At 43.4% G+C, this 17,136-nt stretch overlaps 2 protein-coding genes across 6 annotated transcripts in view; one reads left to right on the top strand and one right to left on the bottom strand.

Annotated features, from left to right (window-relative positions):
- The window catches only part of RTF1 (RTF1 homolog, Paf1/RNA polymerase II complex component), a gene marked incomplete at its 5' end in the record, with an annotated part of 34,043 nt that extends 26,140 nt beyond the window's left edge, over positions 1-7,903 (bottom strand). The window contains 2 exons of one of the 2 annotated variants that reach the window (XM_082318015.1): positions 4,875-4,985; positions 7,685-7,827. In XM_082318015.1, coding sequence (XP_082174141.1) covers positions 4,875-4,985; positions 7,685-7,762 — 189 coding nt within the window. Of the gene's footprint in view, positions 1-4,874; positions 4,986-7,684 lie in introns of both variants that reach the window. The other variant, XM_082318016.1, reaches the window with a different exon arrangement.
- A 221-nt stretch (positions 7,904-8,124) lies between these two features.
- Positions 8,125-17,036, top strand: NDUFAF1 (NADH:ubiquinone oxidoreductase complex assembly factor 1). 4 transcript variants are annotated; one of them, XM_082317725.1, is made up of 5 exons: positions 8,125-8,348; positions 9,986-10,611; positions 12,539-12,724; positions 13,986-14,060; positions 16,609-17,036. In XM_082317725.1, the coding sequence occupies exons 2-5, from the start codon at positions 10,102-10,104 to the stop codon at positions 16,747-16,749; spliced, it is 912 nt and encodes a 303-aa protein (XP_082173851.1). In that variant the 5' UTR covers positions 8,125-8,348; positions 9,986-10,101; the 3' UTR covers positions 16,750-17,036. The 4 variants fall into 4 exon arrangements, with proteins under 4 accessions (XP_082173851.1, XP_082173849.1, XP_082173852.1 ...); XM_082317723.1 differs by having other exon boundaries at positions 8,125-8,334; XM_082317726.1 differs by having other exon boundaries at positions 8,125-8,291.
- Positions 17,037-17,136: the final 100 nt, after the last annotated feature.

A 17,136-nucleotide genomic window follows, 5' to 3' on the forward strand; every position in this document is an offset into this window, starting at 1 on the left:
GCAAGCATCATCTGGACTAACAAAGGCTTAATGACTTCTCTAGATATTAGACAGTGCCTTATGACTGGATTGTTCTCAGCAAAAACTGCTCCCTGGGTACAAAGGAAAAGTTCATTCAGTGAAAAAAGTTAAATAAAAATCACATATTCAATTCCAATACCTCCATGAGTCTATTTCTGGAGCAACCTGCTCCACTTCAGAGCTCCTGCAGACTCTCATACCACATAAATCAAGTCCCCAGAAGCTATCCCCATGCGAGTTTGCAATTTAAAGAAGCTACTTGCAGACCAAATTTTATACCTGTTTTGTCCACAGCTGGTTCACATTACTTCTTTGGACATGCTAGCCTCCATACAATTAGCCTGTGCTACTCAGATTTGCACTTGCACTTTTTTTTGGAGTGTGGGGGAGTAACACCACTTCTCTTCCTTAAGGAAAGCTTTACTATTAAAAAAAAAAAAAGCTTTACTATTAACAGCTGAAGGAAACTGTCTCCAAGACAAGTCAAAATTACAAAGCACACAGCCTATACAGCTGTGTATAGGAGATTAAAGCACTGCCCATTTCAAATTTCTTAAGCTTGAAAAAATGTATGGCAAAGACCTCACAGGACTGGAGAACCCACTCATTCTTGGAGGCCTTATTAAGCAGTGTTATGAGAAAAAAGTACACAGGGAAGGAAGATATTTAGCATCGTAATCTCTATAAACCCACAAAAGACATCCCCAGAACAGAAGGAACATATAGTTTTCTGCCAACTTGTGGTCTACTAGAGTGCCCTAACTTGAAGCGCAGTAAGTAGATCCAAACTTTCAAGCCCTTCCCTCGTAATAGGGGCATAAAGTCTCCTAGGCCAACTGTTATTTGAGACTGATTTCCTCACTGGCTGCATGACCACTCTTTACCTCTTCCTCCATCCCATAGCTCTTGACAAGATCTTCAGCTATGCCATTTCCTACTGAATCTGCATATTTGCAAATAAAGGCCTAACCAGATATCACTCACTAAACTCCAGACTAGTACCAAGCATTCATGATACAACTTTTCTGGTCCTGCAGTTACCTTCTGCTGTCACCCTAGAGCTGTTAAAGGCACAACCAAACCCCTCACAACATTAGAATGAGCATAGAAGGATGCACAAACTTACACCAGCATTGCTAACAACAAACCTTCCAAGAGAAACAAACAGGAGCTCCTACAGTGGTTTTCTGTCTAAATCTCATGGCTTAACCCAGCAGGCAGCTAAACACCATGCAGCTGTTTGCTCACTCCCCCCAACGTGGGATGGGGGAGAGAATCAGAAAAAAGGTAAAACTTGTGGGTTGAGATAAAGGCAATTTAATAGGACAGAAAAGGAAGGGAAAACAATAATAATGATGATAAAAGAATACACAAAACAAGTGATGCACAATGCAATTGCTCACCACCGCTCACCCTCCCCTCAGTGGGACGGGGGAGGGAAATCAGAAAAAAGGTAAAATTCATGGGTTGAGGTAAAGACAATTTAATAGGACAGAAAAGAAAGGGAAAATAATAATGATGATAAAAGAATATACAAAACAAGTAATGCATAATAAATTGCTCACCACCCGATGACAGATGCCCAGCCAGTTCCTAAGCAGCAGCCCTTCCCCCCCGGCCAACCTCCCCAGTTTTTTGTTCAACATGATGTCATATGGTGGGGAATATCCCTTTGGCCAGTTTGGGTCAACTGTCCTGACTGTGTCCCCTCCCAGATTCTTGTGCACCTCCAGCCTCCTTGCTGGCAGGGCAGTGTAAGAAGCTGAAAAGTCCCTGACTTAGTGTAAACACCTAAACCATCAGTGTGTTATCAACATTATTCTCATCCTAAACCCAAAACACAGTACTATACCAGCTACTAGGAAGAAAATAAACTCTATCCCAGCCAAAACCAGGACACTAATCTACACTGATGTTAGTGAAGTTGTTGCAGAAGTCATCCAGGCTCCACCATGCAACAGAAAGAATTCTCTTACCCTAAGCAATGATGCCAGGATAAAAGGAAGAACAAGAACCCAGAATTAACCTACCGCAACTGAGAAACGCCATCCACACAATGTCTTCAATAAGCAACGATGGTACCTTGTGGACACATATCTCTAGCACAGTAGCCTGAATAGTAACTTGGCTAACACCAAACTGGTTACACGCACCAGGCTAACAACAGTTTGGGACGGCGAGTTCTTGGGTAGCCACATGTTGCTCCACAGATAAAGGAACTGTCTGTCCCCACATCTGTGTCCTGTTTGGTATATCTCTTTGCGAAGGTGGTACTTCTTAGCCCTGCAGTCACTGCTATTTATCAGTTGTCGGAACAACAGTTCATAGTCAATTCAGTCATGCACATTCCACAGACCCACCAAAACATGGTTCAGAGCATCCCTCCTATTTCATTGCCTGCAACTCATCTTCAGTCCCTTGGCTAGGTAATTTGATTCAGACCACACAGGTACTTAAAATGTTACAGAACCCAGCATCTGCACCATGAACATCTGATATGCCTATGAGCTTTCAAAGAAGCACGTTCTCACTGAGACACACAAAATATAATGTTAAAGATCTACTGAAATCCCTTGGGCACCACTGTATAGATGCGGCATGATTTATACATGCTGTTATCCTATAACTCCAAAATGCATTATCTTTCTCTCCCCAATGCCCCCCAAACTTTCCTCCCTTTAAAAAAATGCAGAATGCAGTGTTAGACCCTGAAGCAGAGATTTAGGCTCCTTTCCTGTACATGGAACATAGTGACAATCCCGGAACATTTAGCACTTGCCAGGAACCACAAAGGATGTACACACTACAAAAACAGCGTGGAAGCAAATGGGCATGATTAAGCACATTTGCCCAGGGCAACAGCTTCCATGCTTTGGCCTCAAGGTCCTCATCTTGCAGGAAGACCAGTAAGACAATTTCAAGTTTTAGACCCCCTCTCCCAACCCCAAGATTGAGCAAACGTCAAACTAACCACAAGAACACTGATTAAAACTGAAGTTGTTCAAGCAGGAGTAGCGTAGTCAAGCCTAGGGATGCACACAACTGAATGACTGGCAGAAGCAGAACAGTCATAACCCAGCCTGTCTCACCCTGCTGTGACAAGCAGCAGTTCAGAATGCATATTTCAGGCACAGGAATAGAAGCAAGTGTCCTAATTACCTCGTCTCTAAATCTTTTCCTCTTGCTGCATGGAGGTCAGAAAGAACAGAGTATCAATTAGAAATGATACACAGATTAGAAAGTATCAAATGCGCATGGTGCAACAGAGACACTACTGCATCTGCAAGGTCTGTGCAAATTTGTGAAGAGATACATTGTCATATTCTACATATAATGGACAGGTAGGCCTCACTTCTAGCTACACAAGCTAAAAAAAATTTTGAATAATATTATTTATTCTGTCAGTCTTTAGAGATAAACACAGAACAGAAAACTTTATCATCGAGGCGCTCTCCACACCTAAGTCTACTTTTCCAGACAAGCTGATCTCCACACAGCTTAGAATAAATAAGCTGTGTGCCACCAGATCAGAACATACAGTGACAAACTGAGTGGTCACCCAATATCAAACCTAATATCTAGTCCATTCATAATTTTCTCTCTCCTTGTATCTTAAGCATATATTAGATACAAGAGGTTTGGGGTGGGGGTTGGGTGGTTTGTTTTTTGGTTTTTGGGTTTTTTTGTTTGTTTTTGTGTTTTGTTTTTTGTTTTTTTGTTTTTTTTTTTTTTTTTCAAGAACAGGATTGATTTGAAACAGAGTTCCAAGCATATTTATTTCAAAAATGCCTCAGAAAGAAAACGAAACCACACATTCTTTACACTTATTGGAATAACTCTGCTACACTACCAAATGCTTAATAGCTGATAGTTTATCTATTGGCCTACACTATTGGTCTTCAGGTTGTCACAATGAATAATCCTTCCTGTAGTTTCAGCAAAACCCCACCCCAAACAGCTCCCTGTTACATTTTTAAGAATGAATGCAATAAAGGACCTCTCTACATTGCACAGAAAGCTTGCAAAAGACATTTGTAACCTTTCAAGAAAATGTCCTTATTCAAATACCTGCCTAGCCTGTTTGTCAGTTCCTCTGTTTTAATAAGTTGATTTCAATTTTCATTTATAGATGAAAGCAGAGACTTTTAACCAGCTCGAGAATGTAGTACAAGAACAAATAATAAAAACAGATCTAGCAGATAAGCACTGCTATACAAAGAATTCACAAAACCCTAGAACAAAGTAATTCTAAACTCTTCCCTGCCTCACTTTCTTCAAAAATGCCAATAAAAACACACTCTGGTGCATGTTCAAATGACCAGATAAGCTACTTCACAGTAGAGTTCTTGGACAATCAAAGTAGCTAAATAGAACAGTTTTACCACCTGTAAAATAGTACCACCTGCCTTGACTCTTTTGCTCTCTGAGAAAGGAAGCTCTCTCCTAAAGCTGAAAACCTCTCTCCCTTGAATTCAGAGTCCAGCTTTAGCAGCTTCACTGCTACTTCAACCACAAGCATTACACAGGAAAAACACTAGTTTTAAGCAGGCAGATCACCAGACCATTCAGACCATGTGAACATGGGATTAAAAAGGCAGTCATCTTTTCTAAAGACATTCAGACTATTTTCTCTACGTTTACAATTCAAAACATACTAATAACAAGAAAAAAAAGAAGTATTTCTGAGTACACATCCTCTGGGCTTAACGGGTGTCCATCAGTTCCACTGATGGCCAGTCCCGCTTTATGAAGTCAGCAGGCTAAATATACTGTATGAGAAATCCGCTTTCACTGCTTAGGTACAATCAGACAAACAACCCATAGTAAGTTCACTGATAACAGGACAAACTCACCTCATCGTCACTGTCTGACGTCTCAGAGTCTGAAGACGCTGTAGGTTTGCTCACAGGTGGCTCCTTTTCTTCAGAGTCACTGCGTTTCCGTTTGGCCAATGACAAGAGCTCCTAGTGTGAAAAACCACATATTTATTTTAAAATATCGTCATTAGTTTTACCAATCCAGGTCAGTGCACATGCACTTTCTCTTGAGCACATCCCAGTAACATCATTATCCCCACTAAGGAACAAAGTCTACTTATGTTTCATAAATATATACACACATGATTTTAATACAACTAGATGCTACAAGAGGATTTTGAGGATAACAAGCTAAAAGAAGTAAATATCCCTACCATTACCTTCTTGGTATAAATGACATAAGACAAATTACTTTCAGAATCATGTCCAGGCCTGGTTTATTTGGATTTGGTAATAATTCAAAAACACCCTAACTACATTGTGTAGCATTAATCCAAAAAGCCAAATGCCACTAGAGAACAGCTCCTTCTTCTAAACAAAAGAGATGCTTGCAATTATACACTTTAAACGGGAAATACCTGAGGCATCACCACAATGTCATGGCTGATAATATTTAGTCAGCCTGCTCAATTCCTTTTGACTGTCCCTACATACCATAGAATGCACTTAAAGCTTTGGCGAGACAGAAGAGAGCAGCCATCAAGCCCAAAGTTTTTGAAACTAAGTAGAGCTGTTCTCCTCCAGAGGAAGCACTTGCAAAGGCAACACACACCAGCACAAAGAACTAAATGGCTCTCAAAGAATCTCATCATCTGCTGTTCATAGCTTGTTCAGATGACAGAGGTGGTAGTATAAAACAAACATTTCTGAAGCTGCATTACTGTCTTTGTAGTCCATGACACATAATTTCTTCTTAAAAACATTACTCTGGGGCTGACGAACCTTAGCTGTGAGTAGAAATACAGTCACACCAACTTCCGCAGTCTTGGGAAGTCAATACTAGATTGGTTTGCATTAGTTTTACAACTGGAAGATTATCTCCACAGCAAACGGATTACAATTTAGCACCTCAAATGAGAACATAAACACTGCAGAAACCAATAGCCTAGGCTACTTACCAACAAAGAAACCTTCCATTAGTAATGGCATTTTACAAACCTTTCTCTGAAGAAGGCATGCAATGTCAACAGAGCACATTTGTAAAATTAACAGTTCTCTTCAGGAAGTTCCTGATGTTTTCTACAATCTTTTCTAGAATTTCTCTCTCACAACTGTCTCTAAGTAGTTCTTCAACCCAGATTACCTCCCTGGACGATATCTTGGCATATTTACCACTACTTTTATTCCAAGCAATTTTCCTTCTTTCTTTCTACCCTTGTTTTGTTTTCCAAGATACTATATTAGAAAGGCTCCTACTCCTTTGATTCAACAAGCCTAGATCGCCTAGGGAAGCTGTCAAACATTTAACCTACAGCGGCCCCACTCAGTATACTCTCATCCTTAAATCACACCACAAAAACATTGCTTCCCTGCTATCTCATCTTCATCCTTGCACATATACATCCCTGCTGTTATAGTTGCTACAAACAGCTCAGTGGAGGAGGAAGCACCTACTACTCAGGTACAGATGATGCATGCTTTCAGGGAACAACAGAACAGATGCAGAACCAGCGTTTATTCCTACCACCATCACTCTGATTGTCTGATCTACGCTAGAGCTAGTCCAACTCCTTGTATTTTCAAGCTCTGAAGAAACCACCAAACTAATATACTAGTGGTGAGATGATGGCAGCTCTAAGGGATACAGATGCATGCAAGATCAACATCAGGGCATGCTCTGCTCCAGTATATTTGTCTAACAGCGGCTCCTATTTGGTTTTTCTGAAGCTCCAAGCTGCAAAAATATTTTTGAGTGTTTGGGAAGGCTTTTTATTGCAACATAGCAACAGCGTCTATATTAAAAACCCTGAAGGTCCAGCACATAAATTACATCAGACAAGTAGGCTTCAGCATATTTAACCAGCCGAACTTCTCACTGGAACAAGCGCTGCCATACAAGCCGTAACACAATTCACCTATCACGTCTTTATGTACCACTTGAATCACATCGTCAACACCTGCTACGCTGAAAGATGAGCCTTTGAAAGCAGCCCCCTCCAAAGAGGAAGATGCCGCCTTTGCAGCCCTGACACGGGCTGTTAAACTGATGCCAGACATTGCACTTCCGATCCCAAGAGATGCCCTGATGATAAATAAATACTTCCCCTTGTTATCTCCACAGGCTCCTAACTCCATGCGGTTTCCCACCGACGGAGCTCGCCCAGCTCAGTCGCTAAGACCGAGCAGGGAGCATTACACACGCATTAACAACCCGCCCTGGAGCCCGCCTGCCCCGAGGGGCTCACCGGGCCGGCGGGAGGCAGCGGCCCGACACGCTGCTCTCCCCAGCAGCTCTCCTGGCGTGCAAAAGCGGCACAGAAAAGTTGCCCAACCCTTTGGGCCTCTTCCCCCACGACCCGAGAGGTGACGACCACCGGCAGCCGGGCCCCGCTCCTCCCTCCTCAGGGCCAAACCGCCCCGGTGCATAGCCCCGCCGAGCGCCGCCCTCCTGCAAGCACCGGGCCCGCTGCGAAGAGCCCCCGAAACCCGCCAAGGCGGGCCGCCTGCCAGGGGCAGGCCGAGGGACCCGCCGGAGGGGAGCGGGCTCTCTCCGCGGGCTGGGGAGAGCGACGGCGGCGCGCAACCCCCGGGCGGGAGTGAGGGAACGAGGGGTGGGATGGCGGCGCCGAGCCCTGCGCGGGCCGGAGATCCCAGGCCCCGCGTCCGGGCCGGGCCTCCCCGCGCACCTGATCTAGGTTCTCCTCGCTACCGCTATCCTCAGTATCGGAGTCGATAAGGACGCGGCCTTTCCGCTTCTTCACCATGGCGGAGCCGGCTTTTTCCCCCCACCCCCCTTCCCTTCCCTTCCCCGCCCCGGCGCCGACGGCGGCGGCGGCGCGGCGCTCACAGCGGCCCGGCCTGCCCCGCGCCGCCCGCCCGACCGGGACACAAAGGGCACCGCGCATGCGCACCGCGCCGGGGCGGGAAGAAAGGCGGGGCCGCCGCCCCGGGAGGGGAGAGGGGCGAGGGGGAGGCGGCAGCAGCGCGGTCGCGCTGCTGCCGCCTCCCCCTCGCCCCTCTCCCCTCCCGGGGCGGCAAAGCCCGGCGCCGAGGGCCTTTTACCGGCCCCATCAGCGTTTATTCGAGCTATCCCGCCGACACGTTCCTCACAGACATCTTCCCCCCCCCACCCCCCCACCCTCTCTTTAAACGCAAAGATATTTGCGAGTCAACCCCTACGGCACCGTGCAGCGGCCTCTCCGCGCCCGCCGAAAGGAGGGAAGATTTCGCCTCCGCCGCCGGTGAAGGCGGGAGTTCGGTGGCTACTGCCGCCGGCGGAACCAGAGCGGCGCGGTGCGTGTTCCCCCGCCGGGCCCGGAAGCGGTGGGACCCGCCGGTAAGGGCGGGAAGGTGAGGCGGTGCCGCGGCGCCGGGGAGTCTGTCGGTCACGGAGCGGGGTGCGGAGGCGGCCGCTTTTGCGGAGAGGCCGCTACCGCCTGTCGCTGCGTCCCGGCCTCGCCTCTGCCCTGCGGGCTCGGGGAAGGCGGGCGGAATCCGGGCCCGGTGCCCAGGCCGAGGCGCGGTTCGCTGTGGGGGTGCGGTGAGGTGCAAGCGCTGGAAGCCGAGGTTTTGCAGCTGCTGGGCGGTGAATCGGTGCTGGCGTTAGATCGGCGTACTGGTACAACGTTGCGTAGGGACAAAATTGGGGCAGAAGTAAAATTTATTAGAATTTCCCATTTTGTCTTTCTTGGTACTCGGAGGAAGCGAGGACGAGCCTGTGCTGAGCAGGGCTCAGCCTGGCTGCGGGCAGCAGCTTTTCTGCGCCTTCCCTTTCTGCTGGTTGTGTCTCGGTTTGGGGCAGGTTTGCAGGCGGGGCCCAGAAGCGGCCCGGGTCACTGTGCAGGGTCGCGTTGCTTTCATGCTTAGTCCTAAGGGACACGGAAGCCCTGTGCATGGGTTTTCTTTTTTTAGGAACTTGCCTTCTATCTTGCTGAGTGTGTGATAGAGAGAATGGGACTTCCTTCAATGCGGTTTTAGTCCACGGTGCATAGCTTAATCGGAGTATGAGAATAATAGTAGTGAATTTTACTGTGAGTAAAGGAAGGTATGTGGCATACAGAGAACATATGTGGGGTGACTGGCTCCATTCTTAAAAGCTCAGAGAAGATGAACTGATTTGATGTCGTTTTAGGATTTATTCTGTGGCAAAAAAGAAAAAAAAAAAAACAGGCAACTAGTCTGTCTAATTTTATGAGTCAGATAATAGCCTCTGTACAGAGCATTGAACATTAGGGCTCTCCCTTGTGAATTGGAGAACAGCAGTGTGGCATAGCCCTTCTCACCAGCAGTGATGCAGAGAAGCAAAGAGGAGAGTTTCAGATTTTTTCCAAAACTTTATAAAACCACCTGTTGAATTGCAGTCTTTCACGTTAAATGCTTTGGTCTTTGCAAAATGCTTTGGTCTTTGCAAATCTCTCTGATACGTTGAGGGGGCAAGGGGTTGGATGACTTATGAAAGAAAGAAGCATGTAGTGTGGCTGCTGTAGGACTTCATAGCTGGAAAGTCTTGTCATCTGTGACTGTCAGACGAGACTGCCGTTCTGGTCCGTATGGCAGCAGGGTCTGCCTGCTGTGCATTTGTGATTTTCTTGCAGGGGGTAATACTTTATTGTTCTATAGGTGCCATCTTTTAGAAACATTCGTCTTGAGGTTGTTTTTGCTGGTATTACTCATAATACGTAAACTTACTTACAGTGAAAGAGATGAACAGGAATTGCTTTTTTCTGTTTTCGGTTTTATTTGAAGTATTTTACTTAGTTTTTCTTATTTGCATGGGTATTTCACATCACGGAGGTGGAGGGGGGGCGAGATACATAGCGTGAAAATCATTAAGTAACTAGAACTCTGACGAAGTGTAATATTTGGTGTTATTTTTTATTCCTTTTTCCAATGGCTTAGATTTCTAGTTAATATCTGTTTTAAAAACTAAATAGTTTTACAAGCATCCTATATGTAATTTTTTTAATCTTTTCTCTTTTTTATTAAAGGTGGAGATAAACAGCGGTAACTAAAGTAAGGTAGCTCTGGATACTAATTTTGTTGTTAAATTAATTTCAAGCCCATTAATTGCCTTACTGGAAGTGAATTCTTCAAGTTTACCAATATGGCTCTGACTATTACATTGCTGAACAGTGCTTACTTAGGTGGTAGGTGCTGCAGGCACAAAGTTTTGCGCCCCGTACTTGGACCTCTCCTCAGCGATTCCGTGTCAAAACTGTATAGCAGCTACAGGAGGCCAGGGTCACAGCCGGAGAAAAAAACGTCCTGGCAAAATGTTGATTTCAGTTTTAAGAAGGGCTTTGATGTCTTAAAGACTCAGCTAAGCATGCTGAAGAAGGAGACCAAAGATTACTTAATAGGACCTGGAGGCCATCCATTCAATCGGTACCTGTTGGAACAGACAAGGGTATTGTGGGAGTTTCGGAGCCAAGAAGATTTGAGTAAATGGGTTATTTCCTCTGATGTAGAGATTGGAGGGAAAAGCGAAGTTTACCTCAAATTGGGTAGGAATAACCAGGCTGCTCTGCTGTATGGAACCCTCAATACGGAGGTACCTCGTGATGGGGAGACAAAATACAGTGGATACTGTAGTATGAGAGCTAAACCGCCAGTGGTAAGTACAGCTTCATATTTGCATAGCTTCTGTTATTTAATCAGAGAGCATTTTTGTGTAATCCCAGTGACAACAAGTGGACTGTTGTTTGCTGCGGTTGAAACTGATCCCTTGCAGGAGTATTAGATATTCCTTCAGGGATGTAATTGCTGCTATATCCTTTGACCTGGAAGGAACTTAAACTTTTTCTTGGATTTTGTTTTCCTTTCTTAGGAAAGGAATAATATATGTTTGATCATTTACTTATGTACAATAGGGCATCCGCTCATTAAGACAGCCTTGTTTGCAGCCTCCTTGCAAATGAAGAATCTGTAATGAACCTTTATATCGAAAATTGGTATGATTAATATAGATGTTTCTCTAAATTTGAAGTTAATTGAATGTGTTATCAGGACAAATTTTCTGGGCTTTCCCTTGGCCTATTCATCAGACTTGGTTTAGGTGAATGAGCTCATCTTTTTTTCTCACAGGAAAAGAAAATAATGCTTTGAAATGTACTTTTTAAAGGTCTGACTCCTACTGTACACCAGAAAAAGTGAGACACAAATCTTTGATAGCTCAGAATTGAGCAAAATGGAACCAGAAATGGATGTCGTTATTATTGATACTGCTTGTTTCGTTCCTTATTTTTAAGCAAATTTAAAAGCAAAGGAACATTTTGACTCAGTGTATAAAATGCTTAACTTCTTAGTCTGTTCTGTTGTTTGTGACTTGGCACAATGACACAGGTAAAATCTTTTCTGGGCCAGCAACTTGGAGAGCAGAAAATATGAGTGAGAAAAATCAACGGGCAAATGAGAGGCAGATGAACACTGATTAAAATGATGACACTGGGTCAGGGAAATGGAACAGCGAGCTGCATCTCACCTGAGTTAAATTCCGAGGACTGCTACTGGCTTGTGCAAATGTGACTCAAACTTTCACCTCCTACTTCTGAAGTAGTGGAGTGTATCAGTCCATCTTTATAAGGCAGTTTGAAATCACAGGGTGAAAACATAAACACAAAGGCTCTTCTTTATTTAAGTAAAAAGGCTCAAAACTGGCAAAACCATAAAATCAAGTAGTCACAGCCCTTGTATGAATGTATTGATGATCTACTCATCCTGTTACCTGTAAGATGAGTTGGTAGAAGGATGGTTGATAACTAACCATAGTAGTGCTGTAAAATAAAGAGGAAACCTCTGAATTTTTGGTGCTAATTTTGACTTGATTTAAGCAATTCTGGCCAAGAATAGCTCTGACCCCTGCTCCCCATCACTCCAAGTGACCTCAGTGTAATTCTCTGAAGACTCTTGGATCTGCCTGTGTGCAAATCACAACACCAGGACTTTTAAGATCTTTGGAAAAAAATGCGGTTGAGAATTAGGCATGCTTGCAATCCCTATCATTATGCACAGTTAAGGACAAAAAGTGTTGGAAAACATTAAATGCTTCCAGTGCTTATGTCAGTCTTCAATATGGGAAGTTATCACAGGGGATAAATTATCCCGCTTCCTCAATTTCTTGTATTTAACTCTGAATAATCTAGTAGTGACCACAGAATATTAAACTTAATGAACTACATTAAACTTAATGAACTACATAACTACTGATCCATCACTGTAGCATTTGTGTACTTGCCTGGTAGGGAATTTGATCCTAGGAAGGAGGTCTAATTTCTGATAGTTACAAGGTTGTGGTTTGTAATTAAAGCACGAGTCTTCAGAGCGGTGTCACTGCAATTTGTGGGCTCTAATACAGTGCTGAAGGAAATTCAGTGAGATCAGCAGCTAGTGTGATGAAAGGGTAACCCAGTTTTCACCACAGTGCAGTAGATATTATTTGACATAATAATGAGAGCAGTGGTCAAAGCAGTAGTGCTCTGTTCTTCATAATGGAAGTTTCCCTTTATTAAGGAGGAATAATTCTATTTATTAATCATTTGTAGGGATCTTTTGCTAGGAAGAAGTATTATGACTGGTCAAACTTCAACAGTCTGTATTTACGTGTCCGTGGCGATGGCAGACCTTGGATGGTAAACATTTATACAGACCCTTACTTCTCTCATCAAAAGGATGACCTCTACAACTACTTCATGTTCACCCGAGGAGGCCCATACTGGGAGGAAATAAAGGTGAGCTAACGCGTCTTTCAAACTAACGAGACTGTCTTGGGGTCCTGGCCATGGCTCTGTGGAAGGGAAATTCATTCAGCAGTCACCGTTTGTTGCTATTGCTGTCTGTTCAACAATGCTTCTGTTAGGTGTCCTTACACCACAGACGCGTGCGTTTGGCTTGGGAGTTCCCAAAATTGTAAATCACTGGATTGTGGGAGGGCACACTGTGTCAATTGTGTTAAAGATTTGATCCACCATACGTTCACCTAAACATCTGCCGTTAGCTGTTACTGGAGTAAGAGAATACGTGCAGCGATTGAAGCTTAGCAGGTGTTGCCAGAATATTCTCTGCGATAACCATTTTATCTGTAATACAAATGGACGTAGGTTGGTGTAGGATTTGTACCCTGCGACAGGATTTGTGTAACCCGCTGACTCGCTGGAGTCAGTCGGAGGCTCAAAGATGTGGTTCGTCACTTATGGCCTGTGAATCTGTGACACAAAATAACATTTGTACGAAGTGGGAGTTTCGGCTCTTTTCTGATGAAGCTTGGGGAACTTTTGTAATTTGCTGATGACAACGTTAAGGAACTTTGCACATCCTTATGAGCTGGCGTTTGGTGCTTTGTAATACCGTTGTCCAGTCATATGAGAACAGCCCCCTTTTTCACAGATGAGGAGTCAGGAGGATGAAAATCAGCGTGTCATTGCTGGCTTGCATGTTTTCCTCTCGCCCGCGCCAGCTAACCCTCCTCTTTCCTATCTCTTATCACAGCCCCTCCTCTTTCTTGCTCCCACTGCATTCAAAGTCATTTTTACATTATTCTGATCTGCTTTGCTAGAGTACTGATGTCTCGGTAAGAAGTTCGCACTATGAAATACACAGCTTGGGTACAGGTGAGCTGTGGATACACATGCATGCTAGAGTTTTCATTCATTTCTATTTTATGCTGACATGTTATTGGAAGGAGATAGTCTAGATGAAAACGGCTACCTCCTGTGCTGCAGCCTGTCGTCGTGTCCTAACGTGCGGGTAACAATCCCGCACAACGGCGACAGGCGGCCACCACAGGACAGCGTGGGGCTGGAGCTGGGTGTGAGTGGTTAATGAAAGGGTTGATGTGGCCCATTTCTCTGTGCCAGTTCCATGTGCCCAACTAGCGCTGGCACCAGATGTAGCAGAGTATTACTTTATTTACTAAGGCAGGCTTTTTATTTCTTAAGTTTTTATTCTATGTACTGGTGACACTAAAGTCTGGTTTGGTTTTGTTTCTGTCAGATTCCATTCTCCAAATTCTTTCTCTCCAGTCGGGGAAGAGTCCAGGATGACCAGCATCCTATCTGGTTAGACAAGGCAAGTTTTCTATAGGTTTTATCTGCCCGAAATATCCTTTAAGATTATATTGTCATGATATAGATAATTTACAAATCCTTTAATGTTCGTGAATTTGAAATTGAAGAGACTCTTCTTGTTTTAAGGTACTTGTTTGCTTGCCTTTGCATTTAAATTGTCCTAATTTGTGATAGCGGTGTCAGTTTACTTCAAAGTAGCTCCAAAAATATTTTTAAGAGATCTAGATAACCAAGAAACAGCTCACAGCTTACTTGTCTTTTCAAAAAAAAAAACCAAAAAAAACCCACAAAATTTTTTTCTTTGAGGAATGATCAAAGTGACTAAAATCAAAAGTACCAGTTGGCACAGTACTGCCAGTAATAATAAAAGTGTTATAAACTTCCTTCCTGACAGAAGACTGTAAGGGATATCATATCGTGAAATTTTATTTGAGGATATACTGTATCAATGACCTTGATGGTGAGCAGTAAACTGATGTATTTATAGGCTCTTTTTTAGCTTCTTTCAGGCTTTCAAGTCTAAGTATTAAGTGAATGTGTTTGAGTGTGTTTTTATTTTATTTCTTCAAACAGGTAGGCTAATTCACTGATTCACGAGGGGAGATGTGTTGGAAAAAATTGTTTTTGTTCCTTTCTTGTCTTTTAAATTTCAGTGACCCTTCTGTATGTAATTGAGGGCAGCTTAATACCCAGTGACTACCAAAAGGAAAACAAACAATGTTAGAAATGCATATGGGGAGAAAATAAAAGGCCCGTTACTTGAATCAGTGTTAGTCACCTGGAATGTTGCATTCAGTTCCTAATTGCCTTAATGAAAAAAAAAAAAAAAATAGGAAAAATTTCAGGGCAATTCAGTGATTGGCAGCGTGAAAACAATCTGTTTTAAAACAGAAGAAATCGAGGCTGTAGAAAGCAAGTATGAATGAAGGTGGATCAACTACAAGAAAAAATATGCTTCATGGAAGAAAGTCGTTGCAAAAGGCCCATGTTTCAATAGGGACGCTGAAAAATTTATCAGGATTTGGAACATACTGTCATTCAAAACGGTAAATGAAAACATGAAGTTGTGTGTGGGGTGTTTAAAAATATTTACCAGGAGTTAAAGGGACAAAATGATACTTGATCTAAGCATCCTCCACTTAATTTTCATTCCTTGTTATCTTATGCGCAGTATTTCACAGTAAAAACGATGCGCTTGCGTATAATCTGAAGTGTAATTTTACAAATGTATTTTAAATAAACCTAAAAATAGGGGAAGCGGTGTGAAGGCAATAAAAGAAATCTTGATATTTGAGAAGTTTTGGTCCCTCATGGTACTACTATATGTTTTCCCAGGAAAGGCATTGTTAAACAGGAATAAAAAGGCAGGAAATAGCCAATGCATCTAGGGCTTGCAAAGGCATAAGTTCTTCAGAGCAGAGAGTTTAGGTGACTCCCGTAGTCATCTATAAGAAGATGAACCAGAAAGATGGAGCTTTGAGAACTCTCCAGGCTCTACAAGCCGAGGGCTGATGGTAGAGCTTGCTTCTGGGGAAGAGACAGCATTTAAAACATGAGAACGATCTGAGAGGAATGTCGGTGCGTTTCATTTCTTTAGCTTTTTCTGTTATTTATGTAGCGTACACTTGCAACACATATTTAGCCTCAGCCTGCAATTAGTCAACTTTATCTGACGCATCCTAGGCATTATTTTCCTGCAGGTACCGCAGTCCTTAAAATCACGGGCACGGCTCGGACCTGCGCTTGTAGCAGGGCTTAGGGGCAGCTGGAGCTTAAAAGTGCTGCCCTGCCCCTGGTGGCCCAGCTTGCCTGAGGACCGCCAGCACCGGAGCCTCTGTAGGAGCCCAGAGAGCATTCAGGCGAGCCACAGGCTAATAGGAAACATGCCTGAGCCACACAGGCTTTTATGGAATTTATTAGTTAGAATTAAAAGTTGTTTTTTTTTTTTTTTAAATGGGGTAGTGGTGAATATTAGGAGAAAGGAATGAGGAATGTCCTTATATTTAAGAACATTTTTCTAATTGGGAAACAGTGGCTAAGAGCCTTGCCTTAATATAAAACTCAGTAACAAAGTTTCATGTGTTTTTAAAATGCCTGGTTTGGTGTGCTTTCACGCTATACCAGGTGTATGACTTCATCTAGAATGAAATTCCCCTTCCATCCTTAATTACATTGTTTGTTTCCTGCTCACATAAGAATTATAACAGACTTCATAAAAAGGCGCTTGTGCACGCAATCATGATGAAACTACTCATACACAAACCCTGAAGGATAAAAACTGCAGCGTTGCCTTAGGCTCAGGCCATTTCTAATAAAGGGTTCAACACAAGTGGTCGAAAGGCAAACGTGAAGTAGTTTCCTGCTGGGGTCTGTATTGAAAATCTGGTAGCGAAGCGTTCAAGCCTTCAGAAGTAACGCTGCACTTGGAGCACATACCACTGTTTACAGTGGATGGCTATGAATTGCTTGTAGAATATGGAAGTGGTAGATACAATTGTGTTTGATTGTAACATTATAAAACTGTTCTAATGTACGTATCTTTTAATTAGGTTAGTACCCTTGGATTCACGATTGGGGATAAAGTAGACGGTCCGTTCCAGCTGGAGATTGATTTTATTGGCCTGCTAAATGATAGAGCTCATAAAGAAGAGTTTGCCTATGAAATGTATGAAAAGAATCCTCAAATCTAAGTGGGGCTGGTATCCTGTGGGATATTCTTCAGATGCTTGGTTCACTTTTATAAGACACTTCTTAGTGCGTGGCTTATAACGACTTGAAGAGTCTATGTAAACGTTAGAGAGAAGCGGATGAAGCGTTGACCAGTAACCTGGCTGGAGTGACACCCTTGGCATCTTCGGGCTGCCAGATAGGGAGTCCTGGAGGGACTGTGCGTACACGGACTGGAACGTGGCCCGAGGAGAGTTGTGATGCATTCTTACAAAGTGGTAACTGTTGACTGGGTTCTGTTTTGGCTTCTGTCCTGACCTTTACAAAATAAAAGTATTTCACAAGCTTGTTGTAGTTCTCTTTTGTACAACAATTTCACTTTCTACATTATATGCTTTGTAGACAGTTGT

The sequence above is a fragment of the Platalea leucorodia genome, assembly GCF_965183815.1.
Source record: "Platalea leucorodia genome assembly, chromosome: 7".
NCBI classification, from domain to species: domain Eukaryota; kingdom Metazoa; phylum Chordata; class Aves; order Pelecaniformes; family Threskiornithidae; genus Platalea; species Platalea leucorodia.

Bases quoted from the DNA above. Each gene is read 5' to 3' on its own strand.
- NDUFAF1 (XM_082317724.1), top strand. From the start codon at position 10,102: ATGGCTCTGACTATTACATTGCTGAACAGTGCTTACTTAGGTGGTAGG. The intron at 10,612-12,538 runs GTAAGTACAGCT...AATCATTTGTAG, and splicing joins TGAGAGCTAAACCGCCAGTG to GGATCTTTTGCTAGGAAGAA. The intron at 14,061-16,608 runs GCAAGTTTTCTA...TCTTTTAATTAG, and splicing joins ATCCTATCTGGTTAGACAAG to GTTAGTACCCTTGGATTCAC.